Source organism: Aedes aegypti, chromosome 3 (genome assembly GCF_002204515.2).
Source record: "Aedes aegypti strain LVP_AGWG chromosome 3, AaegL5.0 Primary Assembly, whole genome shotgun sequence".
NCBI classification, from domain to species: domain Eukaryota; kingdom Metazoa; phylum Arthropoda; class Insecta; order Diptera; family Culicidae; genus Aedes; species Aedes aegypti.
Window position 1 is genome coordinate 385365327 of NC_035109.1, and position 18608 is coordinate 385383934.

At 35.8% G+C, this 18608-nt stretch overlaps 1 protein-coding gene across 3 annotated transcripts in view; it reads right to left on the reverse strand.

The window, feature by feature from the left end:
- LOC5563701 (fasciclin-3) overlaps window positions 1–18133 on the reverse strand; it is a 350061-nt gene extending 331928 nt beyond the window's left edge. For 2 of the 3 annotated variants that reach the window (XM_021853590.1, XM_021853591.1), the window contains exons 1-2: window positions 17819–18133; window positions 10286–11230 (exon numbers count right to left, since the gene is read on the reverse strand). In XM_021853590.1, coding sequence (XP_021709282.1) covers window positions 10286–10346 — 61 coding nt within the window. In that variant the 5' untranslated portion in view covers window positions 10347–11230; window positions 17819–18133. The remainder of the gene's footprint in view (window positions 1–10285; window positions 11231–17818) is intronic. The other variant, XM_021853592.1, reaches the window with a different exon arrangement.
- Window positions 18134–18608: the final 475 nt, after the last annotated feature.

The following is an 18608-nucleotide window of genomic DNA, read 5'->3' on the forward strand; positions in this document are numbered from 1 at the left end:
ACTGGGACTGGGTCTTGCCACACAGTTGACCTGGATGAGGTTTCAATGTGGTTGAGTTGGAATGGGCATTGGGCAAGGCACAGCAGGTGAAATTTAATGGCTTGAATGAGATGGTATCTCGATGTTGTTCATGATCTCCACACATAATCGGGAAGGTCACCGGAAAGATATCATGACTATTGAGAAAATTTAGAAAAGTTCAAGATAGGTAGAGTTAGACAAAATTAACCCGTAACTGACCGGGTTACGATTTTTTTTCATCACACAGTGGGCATAAAAGATCTGACGGTGGCAATGACATTGATACGATTTTAAAACAACGAGTGCTAATTGTTTGGAGTAAATTGCGACTCTCTACGTCAACTACCAAAAAAAAAAGAAGGAAATTGAATGAATTTTTAACGGACCTGACCCGGGAGAATGAATTGGTTTACTTGTGTCAGCATATAAATAAACATTTTAAATTGCTAAGTTTTTCTAAAAGTCCAGGCATAAACTTGGAAGAATTCTACACAGGCTTCTGTCATAGGTCCATCCAAGATTATGTTAAATCCCTGAGTAGGATTTTTTGAGTTTGTAGCTCCCGTTAAGATTCTGTTGTTTCAAGATTAAGGAGTGATATTATTTGGAATGCTGTGTGAATATTGTTCAAATCATAGTTGAAAATCATGTCCAGAATACTGTGATCAATCAGCCTAATTTTTGCGTGATCTCGTATGCGTATGATTTGGTGCTAAGACTTCCCAGGGTTGTGCAAAATTAATACCAGCTATTTGGCCAGAATCCAGTCTTTGACTCGTTGAGATTGTAATTAACATTTTTAACTACTTTTGTTAGAACAATGTAACTCAAGAAATTCAATATTATCTGTATGGTACATAATAACAAAAAGCCATGGGAGAGTAATTGTTCTTGGTTGTTTAATGCATTGACAAATACACAACCCAATTTTCATTCCCTCACAAGTTTTGTTCATTCATACAAAAAAGCCAAAATTGTATGAACTTGTTGAATAACAGTATACTCACACTATGAAACTTTATTGATCATGTCTTTGAAAAGATCTGCATCAGAAGATGATGTTATTAGTACACATATTTTACTCTCATGCTGTGTGTACGCTAAACACTTCAGCTGACCGAACTTGTGATACAATCTAATCCAGATGAAATATTACTAATCAGTGCTGCCTTAAAAAAGGTTTGATCATTTTCCGATCCATGTCGATCATGTCTTCGATTTTTCGTTTTCATTGCGGCGAAAATGGAATTCGGTTACCGATTGTTATATTAGACACCATCTTGGGACAGAAAACCTCTTAGAAAAAATATGTTTGATTGTGATTGCTTCCACGAAGAAAACGAAATGCGAATCTCTGAATTTACACCAGCTATTTTTAAAAATAAAAAAAACTCAAACATTAATAGTATCTTCGGAAAAGTTGTTACATAAAAATGAAAACAAAAATTAAAAAGTGAATTAATCCAAAAATAACTTAAAGAAAACACAGTCCGAACCTAGTTGCTAAAAAATGCTATAAGTAACTGGATAACGGGATCCATGACCAAGACCTTATTAGTTTCGGTAGATTCCTTAGGGTAGATTCCTGGAACCAATAACGAAATGCTGAGTTATGCGGTCTCAAAATTCTTGTTTAATTGCTAAAAAGCTCTTTTTGATATCCTTGATGAGACCTTACGTAAATTTACGGAAGAAATTCTGGTGACATCTTTTCATGACTACTGTTGAAATCCTAATCATACAAATCTGATGATGATGTACAAATTGAAGAAATCTCTATAAACCATATGCGATTTTGTTTCAAAATTTTGGTGGGTTTTTCGTACAAAATATAGGGGATTCGTTCAAACTATATTGAAGCTTAATGTTGGCATCTCTGTCGACCATTTGAGGTAATTCATTTCGTCACATATTTTGTCGTGTACATATGGACTTTAAAACGTCAAAACCTTATAACAGTTTCTTATGACGTTTTACAATAGCCTTTATGATGGCAAGGCAGAGATTGCCAGGCCCACTAGTTCCAAATAAAAGTGATTAATGATTTAAAGGTACATTCCTTCACGAATATTGGTCAATATTTAAAGAATTTATCTCAAAGTGGACCCCAGAAAAATAATTGAATGTTCATTTCCCAATACAATAGAGCAGAGCAGGGTGTCCCAACCGGTGCACAATGGTCCGAATAGACATTTTAGCTGGAAAAAGTGTTTTCTCTATTCTCGTCGGTTTTAAACGTATAATGGCTTCATAAAAGTTGTTCGTAATTGAGCTTTGTATCACTTCAGAAAAACTAACAGGGTGGCCCTTATTTAGGATTTAATTTTGACTCAAACTTTTTTGTTTGAGGAAATTTCTGATTATGCTTTTCTGCGAGCTTTTAGAAAATATTTTTATTTATTTAAGGAGTTAGTTCGATAAAGTTTTTCTTTAGCGGCATTTGAAAGGCCATACATTATGCAATTTTTGCTGCCAGTGAGGACGTCTTTTTTGTAAGCTGAGAAAATTCACTTCAAAAATCACTTAAAACTCTAAATTCGTCTAAAACTCACAAGATTTTGAACTTATCGGCATGTTGCCCTCAGCAGAGTTGTTGTAACAAGTTCAACTTAACAGTTGAGTTAAGATTTTGAATATTTAAAATATAAAAATGGATATGGTAGATATAACGCAATTACTGATAAAACACATGTAATGCCATTATTTCAATTAGTGATGGAAATGTTTGCATCACGAAGTACCTCACGAGTGTAAACCAACGCAAAACTAACATGGCAGACTCACGAACAGGGTTCGTGTGACACGGTGCTCCCCTGACCGTTATTATCAGAAAAAAAATCTCCATCAAATCTGTGCTCACCAGTCGTTTTCTATAGCTAAGCTGCATGTTTGGGCAAATTTAAAAAAAAAAATCGTAGGGCCCGTTTTGAAGTTACGCCCTTTTGATTGTTTAGGCTTACAAATTCAATGGAAATCTGAGATATTTAAACGGATTTTTATTGGTCGTGAATATCAGAAATTTAAACCATCAAAATTTGGTTTAAACTATGTATTTCAAGTTATTTGTAACTTATAGGTGGAGTTTTGAATTAGAAGATCAACAAAATATGGAGTTACGCCCTTTTGGAGGTGTAACCATTAAAGACACTAATCTACAATGTTTTAATTAGGCATTATAATAACGTCAGGCACGTTCAAATGTTTTCAATAACACATTGCAATTACATGCCGCAAAAGTCCCTCACCAATAACTGATTTTTCATAGGCTCAAGTGCTATAAGGCATTACGGAACCAATTTCATCATGTAACCAAATTAGTTTTCATACAACAATATTCTGGATAGTTTGCTGAAGCAATCAACTTACTAATTTTAAATATTTGTTTTTGTCACCTACCGTCGTTGGGGGTGAGAAAGGGTCAAAAAGGATATGTACGAATTGTTTAACTCCAATAAACTTCAAATTTGGTGTGTATGTACTTTGATAATACATCATCAACTGTCCAAAGTATTAAAGTAAAATATTTATCCACTACAACAAGCGAATGAAAAATTATCCAATCTCACTCCATAAACGGGGTGACACTGTCAGTCGTTCGTTTGTTGGTTTAAAGAGCCTTAAACCGCAAAAGCGGTCATTCGCCTCTCCAATGGGTGACACTGTAATTGAAATAACTTGTTTTTGAGGATATGATTTCGAAACCATTCACAGATGAAAAATATTGATGAAGTACGATGCAAACAAGACGAAATGACATTTAAGATGTTTCACAAGCAAGACAAACCCTTTTAAAAGTATGATTGTACAAAAAAATAGAATAGCTATGTAAATAGCATGTAAAACCAGCATTTATCATCAAGCTTACATAATTTCTCTTGTTGTTTTTAATCGAATTGTTTTTAAAACCTTATCTTCATTAAAATATAGTCTATTCAGTTTCCCCTTAAGTGCAATGGAAACGTGATTATTTAACACCTTCGGAAATAGTTTATTTGCGGAGCGACATTCCGCTACTAATAGATTTCAGGCAGTTTGCCAAGTTGTTGAAGTCATTATCCCGGTAATTTCGAGATCCATCAACTCTCTTGTATTTTCGTCAGATGTTTCTATGTGATGGTATACTAATAATATTCGACTGTACGATGAAAACAATAGAAGTGTTACGTCTGTTTGTCTGTGACTGAAGTATTGACATTCGTCTTGAGTGCCATAGTTTGGCAAATACTGCATTACTCAGTAATTGAGGTTTAAGTTCTGGGGCAGTTCAAAGTTAGCCAGAATAGTCGGAGGCAGCTTATTGGGATATAACAATATTTTATGACTATCGATAACAATGCAAAATTGGCTCCGTACTGCCTTGATCGCTTGAGCCTATGGAAAATCGATCAATTGTGAAAGACTTTGACGGCATGTAATTGCAATGTGCCATTGAAAACATTTGAAAATGCTTACCGGTAATAGAATGGCTAATTAATCTATTTAAAATTAGTGATTTTAATAGTTACACTTAAAAATGGGCGTAACTCAAAATTTCGACAACATTCTCATTCAAAACTCCGCCCAGAGGTTACAAACAACTAAAAACACCTACTTCGAACCAAATTTTGATGGTTTAGTGCTTCTGATAATCACGACCAATAAAAATCCGTTCAAATATCTTAGATTTTCTTTGAATTTGTGGACTTATACAATCAAAAAAGCGTAACTTCAAAACGGGCCCTACGATTTTTTTTAAATTTTTCCCAGACATGCAGCTTAGCTACAGAAAACGACTGGTGAGCACAGATTTGATGGAGATTTTTTTTCTGATAATAACGGTCAGGGGAGCACCGTGTGTGAGTAAGTTTGCACCCGCTTGCTTGAGAGAATATATCAAAAACGCAAATGGCTCTGAACAGCTTCGAACACGTTCACGAATCATTTTGGTTTCGTTCACTCGCGAGCACGACAGATGCGAGTAAATCAGCACTTTGATGCTCACGAGCATTTTGTTTTGTGGTTCAGCTGAAAGTGGCAACACTTTCCATCACTGATGCCACTATTTCTTTGAAGAACTACTCGCAATTATTTTGCAATTTCTTCTTTAACAATCAACCGAAATTTTATGAGATGTACGATAGATATCCGACAACATTTCCTCGCAAAATCTTTTTCCAAACTTCGTAAATCAACTTTTTAGAATCCCATTTGAAAAGTTTCTTAAAATATTGAAAGCATTTCTGTGGGAAAGCTTGGTAGATTCCTTACCTATCTATGAAAAAATATTCATCTTACTTCCAGAAATGTTTTTTACAAATTTATGGCCATTATTTTTGTGGATAAATCTTCTCAACTAGCTTATTTTATTAGCAACGGACTTTTGGAAAGATGTTTGATAGACTCCTATAAAGATTCTTGGTGGACTTAGTGAACACCAAATGATCTTGGAAGAGTTCTAGCATTATCTATCTATGATGAACTGCATATGAAACATTTGGGTGTGTCTGCCAGGGATATCTATTGTTTCTTTTTCATATATTTTTTCTCTTTTTTTAAGTTTTCATAATTTTTAGTCTTGATATCACTTGCAGGAGTCTACGGAATGTTTGTAAAACTTCTAAGGGGGTTTTGGCTTCAAAATGGGTGGGAACCACTGCTATAGCCCAGATAGCCGTAGCGGTAAACGCGCAGCTATTCAGTTAGATTAAGCTGAGGTTCGTGGATTCAAATCCCACCGGTCGAGGATGTTTTCATAAAAGAAATTATACGATATACGCATGCAAAAATGGTCATTGGCATAGTAAGCTCTCAGTTAATAACTGTGGAAGTGCTCATAAAGAACACTAAGCTGAGAAGCAGGCTCTGTCTCAGTGGGGACGTAACGCCAGAAAGAAGAAGAACCACTGCTATAGAGGAAAGTTTCAAAGGATAAATGAATGAAATTTGCTAGCAAAGTTCAAAAGTAAACCATTGAGAACCCGTAGCTAATCACAGAGGAAATGTCCTGACGTATTATCAAGACACTAACAGTACGACGAAATCAACACACAATTCAGAGAGAAGACGTTCATGGAGAATTCATGATATCCATTTGATTTTCTTCTTTTTCAGTGGAAAATACCTTGTACAAAAATATTGAGAACCGAGGCAAGTAAAGGAATCTTAGAATTATTTTATATAATTTAATTACATATGAGGAAAATTGACCATTTTTATGAAAAATCACTATTTAAAGTCGAGTGCTGAGCATTCACAAACAAACACAGAGTTCAAAAGTTTTTGTATGGGTTTGAGCAGGACTGATTGATTAACCTTTTTAAAAATAATGTTTTTTTTTTATATTAATTCAACTTTTCGAAGTGAACAAAACCAGCTCAGATTTTGTTCATGTATAGAATCAACTAAGCTCTGTCGTTTGGGATTTATGGATATTGTATGCACGTATAAAAATCTAGCTCACTATCCTTCCATTGGCCAGAAATCACATTTTTCTAACACAAAAATTTATGGAACCTTTTCCGAAACAATCATTCCATGGTTTCTTATTATCTCATATACACTGTCCCATGTGTATTATATATTTTTTCGACTAAACATTTATGTTTTAATATATACTTTACTCCGCATGTTAAAATTAACATATTTTATTTGAAAGTGTTGTGGAAAAAATTGAGGTTAATATTTTAACATATTGAAAAATAAAGGCATACCAGTATCTATATGAGCTTTCAACCAAATAAGCAACTGCAAAACGTTGATTTTGTGCGAGCCTATATATTTTGCTGATCAACAGAAGCAATATGAGTTAACTGTGTGGTGGTGCTAAACCATGGGGCAAGACACTTGATCTGGTATTAAAATATTAATATATATTAATAATATTACAATTGGCACTAAAGATATTATCTAGTGTGTTGGGAGTTTCCTTTCGATTAGGTTTTCGAAACATATGGGTAAAGGAATGGTACACAAATTATGTCACGCTAAATTTCAACTTTTCGGACCCCCCCCCCCCTCTTGTCACGTTTTTTGTATGAGTCCTCCGATTTTTTGTAAGGCTTGTCACGCTTGGCTTGATCCACTCCCCCCCTGGGCGTGTGACGTAATTTGTGCATAACCCCAGATTGACAAAACTAAACAATAACGATAAATTTTAAACTTATGTGAAGCTAGTTCAGATCTGTAGTTTGATCTAGTAAATGAGTCGTGGTTGTACGAATTATGAAGTGCAACACTTCTGAGCCGATTTCACACTTAGATCTTGAAAGATCAATTGAGGGAGTAGCTTTGCAAATAAACGTGTAAAAATTGCATGATGAATGTGGATTAAATTTAATGCAACGTCCAAATATGTCCAAAACACCTTAGTTCTTTCAAGGATGGAAACAAGGGACACTCATATATGCGTAAGGAGCAGAGTATCCACTCATTTGTTTTATTTGACTGGTTGGCTTTTCTTCCACCGTTCAGGAATATAAAAACTGCAAAATGCCCGTATAAATGATGCAGTTGTCCACATCAAGCGATGCCTTTTTCATAACAGCCTTAGATCGTTTTCGATTTGAAAAACATAAGTTTCTTGGATTTCCCCAAGAGCATCGCATGAATAATATCCTTGAAGATCAAGGATGTTCATAATATGTTTCGGCAACAGACCGACCGCTGCTTGGATTCTCTCCCAGAAAAGTGAATGATCCTACAACATTATAAATAATATATGTATTGCATTTAAATTATGGATAAACGCTTACCGTGTTCGAGTCCATCATGTAGGTTGATCTTGAAACGTCAGATGTCTTTGTTTCTTAATAGAAATGTCACAGCTACCTCGATGTGTTTTGAAAATATTAATGGATTAATATATATTAATTGATATTAATACCAATTAATACCAATATTATTGAGTGCCCTGCCCCATGTGCTAAACATTTTTGACACGCAGAAATGTACTACAAAATTATGAACATTTCTATTAGAAGACAAACTTCAAACTTTGAGTACTATTTTTTCAATGCCTACTTGTTCCATGTGGGCAGTATAGGTAGACCATAAATACACTCCTGAAAGAGTTTCCAGAAGTGCCCATATATTTGGGGTTGCAATAGCAATGGAATTTTACACAACGACCACTCCAGATATGAACATTTCTGGTAACCTTTATAGAATAAAAGTGAACTTTAGAGATCATGTTTGGAAGGTTGATGCCCATATTTACCTAATTTATTTGATTTTCAACCCAAAGTTGGTCTCATTTTTCTTTTTGACTAAGTCTTTTGACTAGACTAGACATGATTCTTTGCATTTTTTTTATATAGCACTTGCGACACTGTGTACCCAGATATTTAAGTCGTTGATTAAAGTAAGAATACGAAAGAAGAATGTTTTATTAATTAATTTATTTATTTATTCTAACTTTGAATTTAGAAAGATGGAAAAGCTCAAAAAGGTTTCAAACAACGTTATGAAATAAAACTGTGCTAGGCTGAAACGGTATCAATCCATTGCAGAGCCAAAACCTTCAATGAGGACCAGAACAGATGGTTTACTTCAGATCATCTAAATTTTAGTCCAGGGTTTCCCAACCTGTGGTCCGCGGACCCCTAGGGGGCCGTGACAAGTTCTCAGGGGGTCCGCGAAGCCATTGAGAGTAAGTGTTATTTCTTCTGATTAATAAACAAATGTGCCGAATTGCAATTTTGTAACTGTGAAGTATTTATTAAACTGAAACCTATTTTGTTTCTTTTAACTGTGAAGATAACTTCAACGTGATCCTATCAGTTGAGGATTACAAGTCTACTTTAATATCCATTTATTCTATCCGAGGAATTTTGAAAATTAAATGCTTTGATAATTTCTGGAGGTATCTATAGGAAATTTCTAAAATTTGTGAGGCCTAATCCTTAGTAGATTTTGCCGTCCTACTGACGAGTATCATGGTTTTCGGAGGTTTCATGATATTTCTTTTAAGTCTCGCAACGACAGATATGTAGTTATGAACATAATAAATCGTCAAAAATAGTTCTGGGAGATTTATAATGTTTATTATGAGCGACTTTGGAATGTTTCCATGTGAAATATGTTATTCTTTGTATTCCTGATTCACTTTGACAGGTTTTTTAGAGCTTCTGAGCTCATATTTGGTAATATACTTTGTTTTCAAGCACTTCTTTTTGTCACGTATCAGACAATTCGGACGGAAAATTTCTGCCGTCAAGATAGATCATGGAAGTGCCTTTAGTTTATTCGTATATTCTGCACCGTACATACATGTGGCCCTAAGTAGTTTGTCCCACTTGCCCTGCATGATTTTTTGAATTATATCAATTTCTGGAAGTTTCTTGTCGTATTATTGGAAAATTACTAGGTATATTTCTTGCTCCATTTTTAGCGGACTCATGCAAGGGATCACAGCTGGATTCTTGCATTGCCGATTTATCCATTAACATCTGGTTAACCAGACATGATTTTCAGAAGTGCTTGCCCAGTACACAGTAACAACGTGGAGCTTCTGGCGATGGTCAACCGGAAGGGTGAATCATTTTGAGAGATTCGGTATTTCCATAAACATTGAAGAACACCTTTGTTTAGGGGTCCGCGAAACGTTTGTAATGCTTCAAAGGGGGTCGCGGCTTCGAAAAGGTTGAGAACCACTGTGTTAGTCGGTCAAGAAAAGAATAATATTTGAAGTTTTTAGCTGCTAGCAATTGTATTCAATTCTATTCTTCGAATACTATTCCAACTCCAATAGGATGTGAATAACAAGACAACATTTTTTTCTCCTCCATCCAACCAAGCAATCAACAACCGTTTAAAATTATCAATTTTCTCATTTTTATTACAGGTAACGTCCATATTTTGCCGTGGAACACAACTTGATTATTTGCGTCCATACCAACAACGAATACAGGTATACTACACAACTCACATCCATATCGAAATTATCTTATCATCAATCTCAACCACCGCTTACAGTATGAATGTGTACACTGCGCCTAAACTACGTGCATACTTTCACCAGTATTTCGCAAAATTTCACTCGCAGTGCCAAATATACAGCATGAATCATAGAACAGCCCCCAAAAATATGACAGCCTCAGCCCCTGTTTTTAAATTTCAAAGCTCCCATCCCCCATCTCACGATTGTCGTCATTTTCCGGAAGCCACCAATCCATATAGCTTGGTGCGCGGTATCCCACGTTGACACCGAGCCGCGACTCATCCCATCCCGAAAGGCACGGAACACCATCAATATTAAAATCACACGAAAGAAATTAACGATAATTACCTGAGAAAATAGCGCACACCACGAAGCATGGCAGGAAAAACTGCTGCTGCTTGTCTACCATTTTGTTCGATTTTTTTTTCTTGTTCTCCGCCGTCGCTGCCGCCGTGAAGTTTTTTCGCCTTTCTTACTTTCGGGCTTGAGTTTGGAAGAAGAGGGCAAATCTTGGGCCGTGTTCGCCTTTTGCGATGCGTCGTCGTCGTCTTCGTTGCGTCCTGAACTCTTCAGAAGAGAACCGAAGAAGTACCACCAAGAAAAAAAAAACTGACGGTTAAACGATCTTTCTTCCCCTTTTTCGTCGAAACACACTTCACTGCACGGAATTTTCACTCACTCACGCACTTTCACGAGACTTCTCTCGGTGGGTATCTTCTGGTTGAGTAAATATTTCCTTTTCAAAGGACGAGCTTTTCACGGTTTTCCAGACGATTAGCGGAAAGGACAGCGCACGTTGTTGATTCTTCCTAATATCTTGTTTTCAGAGTAAATAGATTACACGATTCACGACGATCACAAACACGAGGCACTTGTTGAATCGGGTTAATGTGCTATTTCTTCACGAAACAGAACCGCGTCGTCGTCTTCGCGGTGTCTTCTTGGCCGTTCGTTTTGCTGCTTTTGTTTAGTTAGTAGGTCGCCAATTCTCCTTTCGCGCGCTCGGGGGAACGTGTTGAACTAGCGCGGACCGCGGACTTAAGCCAACTAGCCGAAGCTAAGCGCTCGAGCTGCACGCGAGAGACCCAACTCTGGGTGGAAGCTCGCCTCGTTCGCACACACAGACGCAACCCGCTTCGGTGAGTGCTCCGCGCAACGGCGAATGAATCACCTTCGTTCGTTCGGTATCGCAGTCACACTCTCACACTACAAAATTCGAACGGTTGTCGCGGCACCTCGGGCTCGGGTACTTTCGTGCTGCGCTACACTCTGCACACAGTGGTTCGAAGGTGGCTGAAACATAAAATAATAAAGAAGTTTTTTCAGCATGGAAATATTTTTCACTTTTAACACTTCTCGCATAACATATGATCTCACCCTAAAAGCCATTGGTAATGTATGGAGCTCGTTGTTTCTGAGCATTTGTATGGATGTACATGTACACGCTATTTAACAACGCTATGGTAACTAATCCTTTTCTACCTGCCAATGATGTTGGTTTGGATGCTGATTCATTCATTTGCTCAGAAACAACGAGCTACACACGTGGTTACCAAATGGCTCTTAGGGCGTTATCCCCGAGTAAGCGAGGCTTCTTTGAATCAAATCCGTAATTTTAAGCTAACCCAAGTAACCACGAAGCTATATATGAATACTTTATGTTTGCTCTATAGAGTGCTATCAGATTTTGTTTTAAAGCGACATAATCTTTAAGAGCTTTATAAAGCATAATTAAAGTGGGAAAGGGCCCCACAACAACCAAATTAATGCAATACTTGGTAAAGCAGTTTTAATGCACAAGCCCTACTAAAGCAATCATGGTTGTATTTTTAGGGTTCATGATGTATATTAGCTTAAAATAATGTATATTTAGGGCATGCGTTAAAAGTAAACAAAATAATGAGTCCGTTGGCTACAGGATTGGAATCAGGATTCGAACCTACAACTAGGATGATGGTGTGCTGGATGCCTGGCGCGTTGGTGTCCTATTCTAAAGCTACAACGAGCTACACACGTGGTTACCGAATGGCTCTTAGGGCGTTATACCCGAGTAAGCGAGACTTCTTGAATCAAATCCGTAATTTTAAGCTGATTGATTGCATTTTAAATGTTATAAAACTCTTTGAATGAGCCGTGGACATGATTTTTTTAAATTAATTTATACTTTTGGTTCACTATTCACCAAACGTTAATGAATTTAAGGAAAGTTTATACAGTAATGGTATTTGCGATGAATTTGTTTGTGGTTTATACAGTCAACTCTTTATATTACGATATTGAAGGAACCATCTGACAAGGAAAGCATCGAATTACAGAACACAGAACAAGTGCAACTGCGATACAAAGAGCCATCGAGTTAGTCATGAAAACCAATTTTTACTATGGTTCTGTAACACAATATCGTTATATGGAATATCGAGTAGAGAGAGTTAATTATATATTTACGCACCTGAGTCGAATACAAATTTTCTACAAATGCCTACAAAGTGATTTAATGGTAACAAATTTTGCTTAACTGGCCCATAATTAAATTGTGTGCATTCAAAATCATAAAACAAGAGCTTTCAATTTGGGTATGATTTACTGTGCGAAAAACTGCTATAGACCATTTTTACAACGTTTAACCTTCCTGTTGCATTCGGTTTAATATGGCTTTTGAGCATTTGTAACTTCTTAACAATATTGAAAAACATCAAATTTCTACGACGTTTCGCAAAAAAAAGTGACACACGCCTCAAAAAAGTTACACTTAAGGCATTCGGCTCATATTGACCCGGATTTCACATTGTTATTTTGTAGGCATTTTTCAGCCAAGTTTTAAATAGAATTGTCAACTTATGAATCTGAGCTGGAACCTACGATTAGCATGGATTAATGGCCTAGATTTGGTGCCAAACGGGGCAAAGTTTAGCACAATTTGCAGACTCTTAAGAAATATCACCTAAAGTAATCTAAACAGTGCTGCACCATGTTTTGACAACTCGGTCGCCATATAACAGGTTCCGGAGGTTTCAGAGGTCCCGGTTATGCGGTCTTTTTACACTTTTCATAGATCATATCAAAATTTGCAGAATTTTATGAAAAACGCCTGAGGTGATCTAAGCAGTTCTGGGTCATGTTTTGGACACTTGTTGGCTATAAAATCGATTCCAGATAGACCTGTGCGTCGCAACGCCGATGCCGATTAATACGCCGGCGGCGCGCCATACGCCGATCAGCGTTACGCCGCCGATTTTGCATTTTCACGGCGATTTATTATTGAATGAAAAGTATTTAAATAAATACCCCAAGTAATATTAGGGCACAGATAACAGACGTTGAAGTCCGATTGTAGAACTGTGTGAGACAATTAACGGTAATTTTGAATGGAAACACAAGTATCAACATCATGGTGGCGCTGTCATCGCTAAGTTCCCATGGCGATGTCAGTGGTGAATATGAAATATTTCAAGATACTGATATTCACCACTGATTGACGTAATTCGCTGTGTGGCGGCGCTAGTGTTTGCAAGGATTTTCAATTTGAATATTTACACAGGTTTTCAGAAATTTTTTGTTCTAGTATAAACATCTGTTATCTGTGATAAGGGTATTGACCTAATATAAAAAAAATCGGGGAAATTCAAGGGATTTCTCCAAAAAGTTGTCCCGGAAATCATCCGGTGGATCCTCCAGGAATTCTTCTACGGATCCAATCGAGATCCAGATTATTATTATTATTATTTTCATATTATTATTATTCGATTATTTTAAGAAGCAAATTCATTGAAAAATAATTCTTGGGATTCCTCCAGGTTTTCATTTTCAAAGATTTAGTCCTTCTAGCATTCCTCGTGAAATGTCATTTACGTTATTCTGGTGATTCTACCAAGATTTTCAGCATTTCCTTCAAACGAATGTTTCTCCAAGAATTCCTCAGAGTTTAAATTAAGGATTTATTTCAACAAATTCTTTTCAATGATTTCTCAGATTATTTTATAGATCCTTCCAGTAATTCTTCATGAATTGCTTCAAAAATAATTTTAAGAATTAATTAGATGGGTTTTAAAGAATTCAAGAAGTTTCTTCAGGATTTTGGAGAATTCCTCAATGACTACCTTGAGGTATGCATTGTGTGATTTGTCTGGGCTTCGAGCATTTTTTTTCGACATTCCTCCATTGATTATTCTTTGCTTCATGATTTTTTTATTCACTAATTCATTTTGAACATAGTCCAATAAATTTCTGAAATTTATCCATGCACATCTGAATGCAATTTTTTCAGGAATTCTTTGTAAACGTAAAAAAAATCAAGGGATTTTTACTAAAATTTCTCTACGTTTTTTGTATTCACTAATCCTAGGACTCCCACAGCAATTATTTCATAAAGGTTCCTCCTGAGTTAACCCAAAAGAAATTTCAATTAATCCATCATAATATGCCTTTAGTGACCTCTTGATTCTGTCAAGGGTATACCATGGTTCGTTTTTATTAATTTATTTAGAGATACTTGAATTTCCTCTAGTATTTCAGATATGTGGAAGGAAATTTTGTTGTTAAGTGATGAAAAATGTATAGTTTTTTATGACTTATTGAAAAAGCACATTTTTCTAATTAAAAAATCTAATTATTAAGAGCATATTTTTCTAATTATGGTAAGTAAGAAAAATTTGCCGAGGGGTTTATTCAAAAGTGATTTTCATGCTAATTATAAACGCAATTTAAAAATAGTTCCAGTTTACAAAATATTTTGAAATTCTGGTTCAATTTTCAACGTAGATTCAGAATGGTATTCAGTAAATTATCATAAGGTTCTTCAAGATTCTTCATAAATCCTATTAATAATAACTATTTGTTCAGGGATGTCTCCAAGAAATTGGTCAGGTATGCATCCACTGATTTCTTTAAGAATTCTGTCTAGGATTCCACCTCGATTCGTATCATAAATTCACTTTTATCCATGTAAAATCGTTCATGGATTGTTCCAGAACTTTTTGAATAGATTTCTCTATTAATTTACTCAAAAAGGATCTTTGAGACGCCTACTTCTTGGAATTCTCATAATAATTTCTTTAGGAATTCTTTCTTGTAATTTCTTGATCACATTTTCTGAGAATTGCACCATAAACTCTTGTAGGAGTTCTATCTAGCGCTTCTTCAAAACTGTTATTATGATGCGGCATAAATTTTTTCAAAGATGTCATTCACCTTTCTCATTCATGAGAAATATCGCCTCTAAATGACCACAAACTAGTAGAATGTAAAACTTACTTCTCCAGGTTCTTCCATGAATTTTGAAGAATCTTTATAGGAACTATTTCATGAGCCTTTCCAACCTTTTTATTGAAGAAATTTTTCAAACAAAAATTCAAAGAAATTTCTTCGTTAATTTCTGCAAGGATCCATACAACAATTCCTAAAATTAACTTTGCGGGTAATCCACAAGGAAGAACTTCAGGAATCTACTAAAAATATTCAGTGTTCCTTTGATTCTTGTCAATAATATTTCCATCTTTCAAAGGTGTCATACTATCATGAAATCTCATTTAGACAAATATTTTACACGCAATTCTCCAAAAATTTTCTCAGGGTTTGCTATAATTCCTTCTGATAATTTCATTGGAAACCCTAAAAAATGGGGATTATCCCTTGAATTTTTCTACGAACAGGTATTTTCCGTTAGTATGACAGGAACTAATACAGGGCAGCAATCTCAACCGCTTAAGTTCAGTCGTCGCGTTGCTATGGGTGAATGTTTGCAGAAGTTCAGAATTATTCATCATATAGTTTTAATATAATGTAAACAACATTTAACCTACATGAAACCATACCCGAGTAATAAATTAATGTTCATAACTCACGATTTCCATTGGAAACTCATATTGATGCTGTGATATCCCAAATTTTGATAACTCAGATTGTTATCATTTTTGTAATTTTAATTGTTAAAGCTTAGTATGCTGTTTCGCTCAAGAAAAGAGAAAAAATTCCCTATATGAATGGGTCAAGAAATTTTCTTCAGGAAGCCCCAATTGAAATGACATTCCTTCTCAACTGTGTAGTGCAATCAAAGAAATGTGGTTTTGTTTTCTTGTCAATAGCAAACCAGCATTAAATAACAAAACAATGTTCTCAAGAACTCAAATTGAAAACTATTTTTGCCGTCAGTTACAGTGCTGTAAAATGTCATGATAATTACTCACGTGCCTTTGAACATCTTCCATCCCCCGGAAAAAGTCATTGGAAAACGTTTTTGCTGGAGATCATTTCCCACCATCATCGCTTATAGGCATTTCAATTTTTTTTTCGAAATTTCTACATTTGACAGCACTCAATGAAAGCAATCTGAAACCTTTTTTGGGGACAAATTAATTAATTCAATTCAATTAATTAATTAAAATGAGCCTGCATCATCATTTAGACTTCATTTTTATATTAGTATTTATATTTGTAGCTTTTTGGATGAGCTTCGACTGAGGATATGTTATTGAAACAATGTTGGCTAAGCAGTCTTTATGGAATTAAAAATGATTTTTTTTCCCGACGTTTCTGTCCGTTTGGGAGCTTTTCAAGTTTTCTTAAATTTTAATGTCATAATCAGTATTTAAGTTTTACAAGTAATTAAAAGTCAATTATTATTACCAATCACTACGGTTTTCTAGTCAAGCTGGCATTGCTAAACTCTAAAATGTCATGCGGAGTTATAGGTCTGAATTGGAAAATTTATAATTAAAATTCATGTGTCATGGTTTTCTCGTCTTACGCTGTACTCACATCGATTGAGTCCGACCAGTTTTAAACCGTCGTGTTGCAGACAATCTCCTACCTAGCGAGTGGTCTGGAATTCGGTGTTCTATATGTACATTAAGAAATAATAAAATGATAGAAGAACAAAAACAAAATATGATAACGAATAAGATTAAAATAAAATGATATCAAATAACGATATCAACTTGTGCTAAGATATGTTTTCGACATGCTTTCTTCATAAAGTTCTACACACTTGGATTTATTTTTACGAATCTCGGTTTTCGAATTTTAGCCGAGACTCAGGTAACGAATTGTCCGGTTGCTCAGTAACGAAGCACTATTTATTGATACTTGACTTATAATCCCTGAGATCCCAGGAAATTTGTTTGTCGATTTCTCGGCTGTGCGGATCTCGGTTATAATTAGCCTAAATTCGGCATTCTAAATTAAGTGTGTATACAGCTTTGCAAGCAATAATAATAAATGTTTGTACATTTTTTCTGTTCCGAGAAAATAAAACAACGACAATATCCGACGCTGCTTTAATTGATTGTACAATTCTATAGATATGGATTTCAAACAAGGTAATTAAAAAAGAAACGCAAAAAGTCTAGTGAATTTCTACAAAAACACAAACCAAATTTGCACAAAGTTACATTATTTTTTTGCAACTTAAAAATAAGTTCGAATAATTAGGTTAGGTATTGTATTTTAGTAGCATCAACGTGGATATGATCCGTGGTATGATAGTTTAACTAGTGTTGAAACTTGGATTTTTTTTTTTCATATAAACTTCCAACCTTTGAATTCTAACCATGATCATAAGATTGTAAGGCAGATATGCGATATGGAATTTCAAACTTTTTTGCTTTTGTATTTGTAAGCATATGGTTTCATAAATTATGTTTTCGATTTTTATTATATTTTATCCGATCCGATTTGCTAAAAGTAGAAGTGGAGGATCGTAACCATTCGTGTCAATTTTTAGGATTAAACTTTTATATTTAAACTGATAAAATGTCAGTTTGAGCAATCACATTATTAGTCCAAAACAAAAAAACATTTGAAAAAAAAATCTGATGATGATGATAATGATTGAATAAGGCAAAAAATGCTAATACAAACATTAATCAAAAATACAACAATATTTACCATTAAGACGAGAGTTGTGTTTCCACCGACACTTGTTTTAGATCGAACCACTGTGGAATGTAGTGCGACGTCACTTCAAAACAGTAACCTGTACTTCTTCGTTTCAAAAAAGAATATCCCAGCGAACCGAACCGACCGCACAAAAACCGGAAGAAGTGGACAAATTAGATCCTAATGTAGCCGCTAGACACCGGCGACCGACAACACGCCCACAAGGATCCTTTCCCGACAGGACGCAAAACAGGACCCGACCGAAATCAATAAAACAACAAACACCCGTCTCTTGCCGTAGTGACCGGTACAATGAAAACAGTTCAACACTCCGATTCAGGTAGAACTCGTACCCTCTGTACTCTCCGTAGACACTCTCACCGCAAGTGCTCCCCACAAACAACCTGTGCTGTGCTACAAAGGAAAAAAATACGTTAATTTTAATATTTACTACATCGACACCCCAATTTGCACACCAGCGCATGGAACGCATGAATCGAGTGTGGAGGTTCTTTAAGGGACTAATACACGAGCCTCGGAGTGCCACCGCGCCCACCAGCTTTCGTCATTTCGCGTGTGCAACTTGCGCGGCTTACGGAGGAGTTCCACAACGGCTTTGCCGAGTAAGGTGGTGGTGGTCGATGGCTAACGGTTGAATGATTGCCCTGGAGTGGCCCCACCAACCAAGCAGTGGGAACTCACACTTCATGCGGGACGAAATGGGTTTTGAAGTGAGCGTTGCGGTTAGTTCAGTTTGTGAAAGGCTGGTTGTATTCTGGGTGCGACACGAATGGAGAAC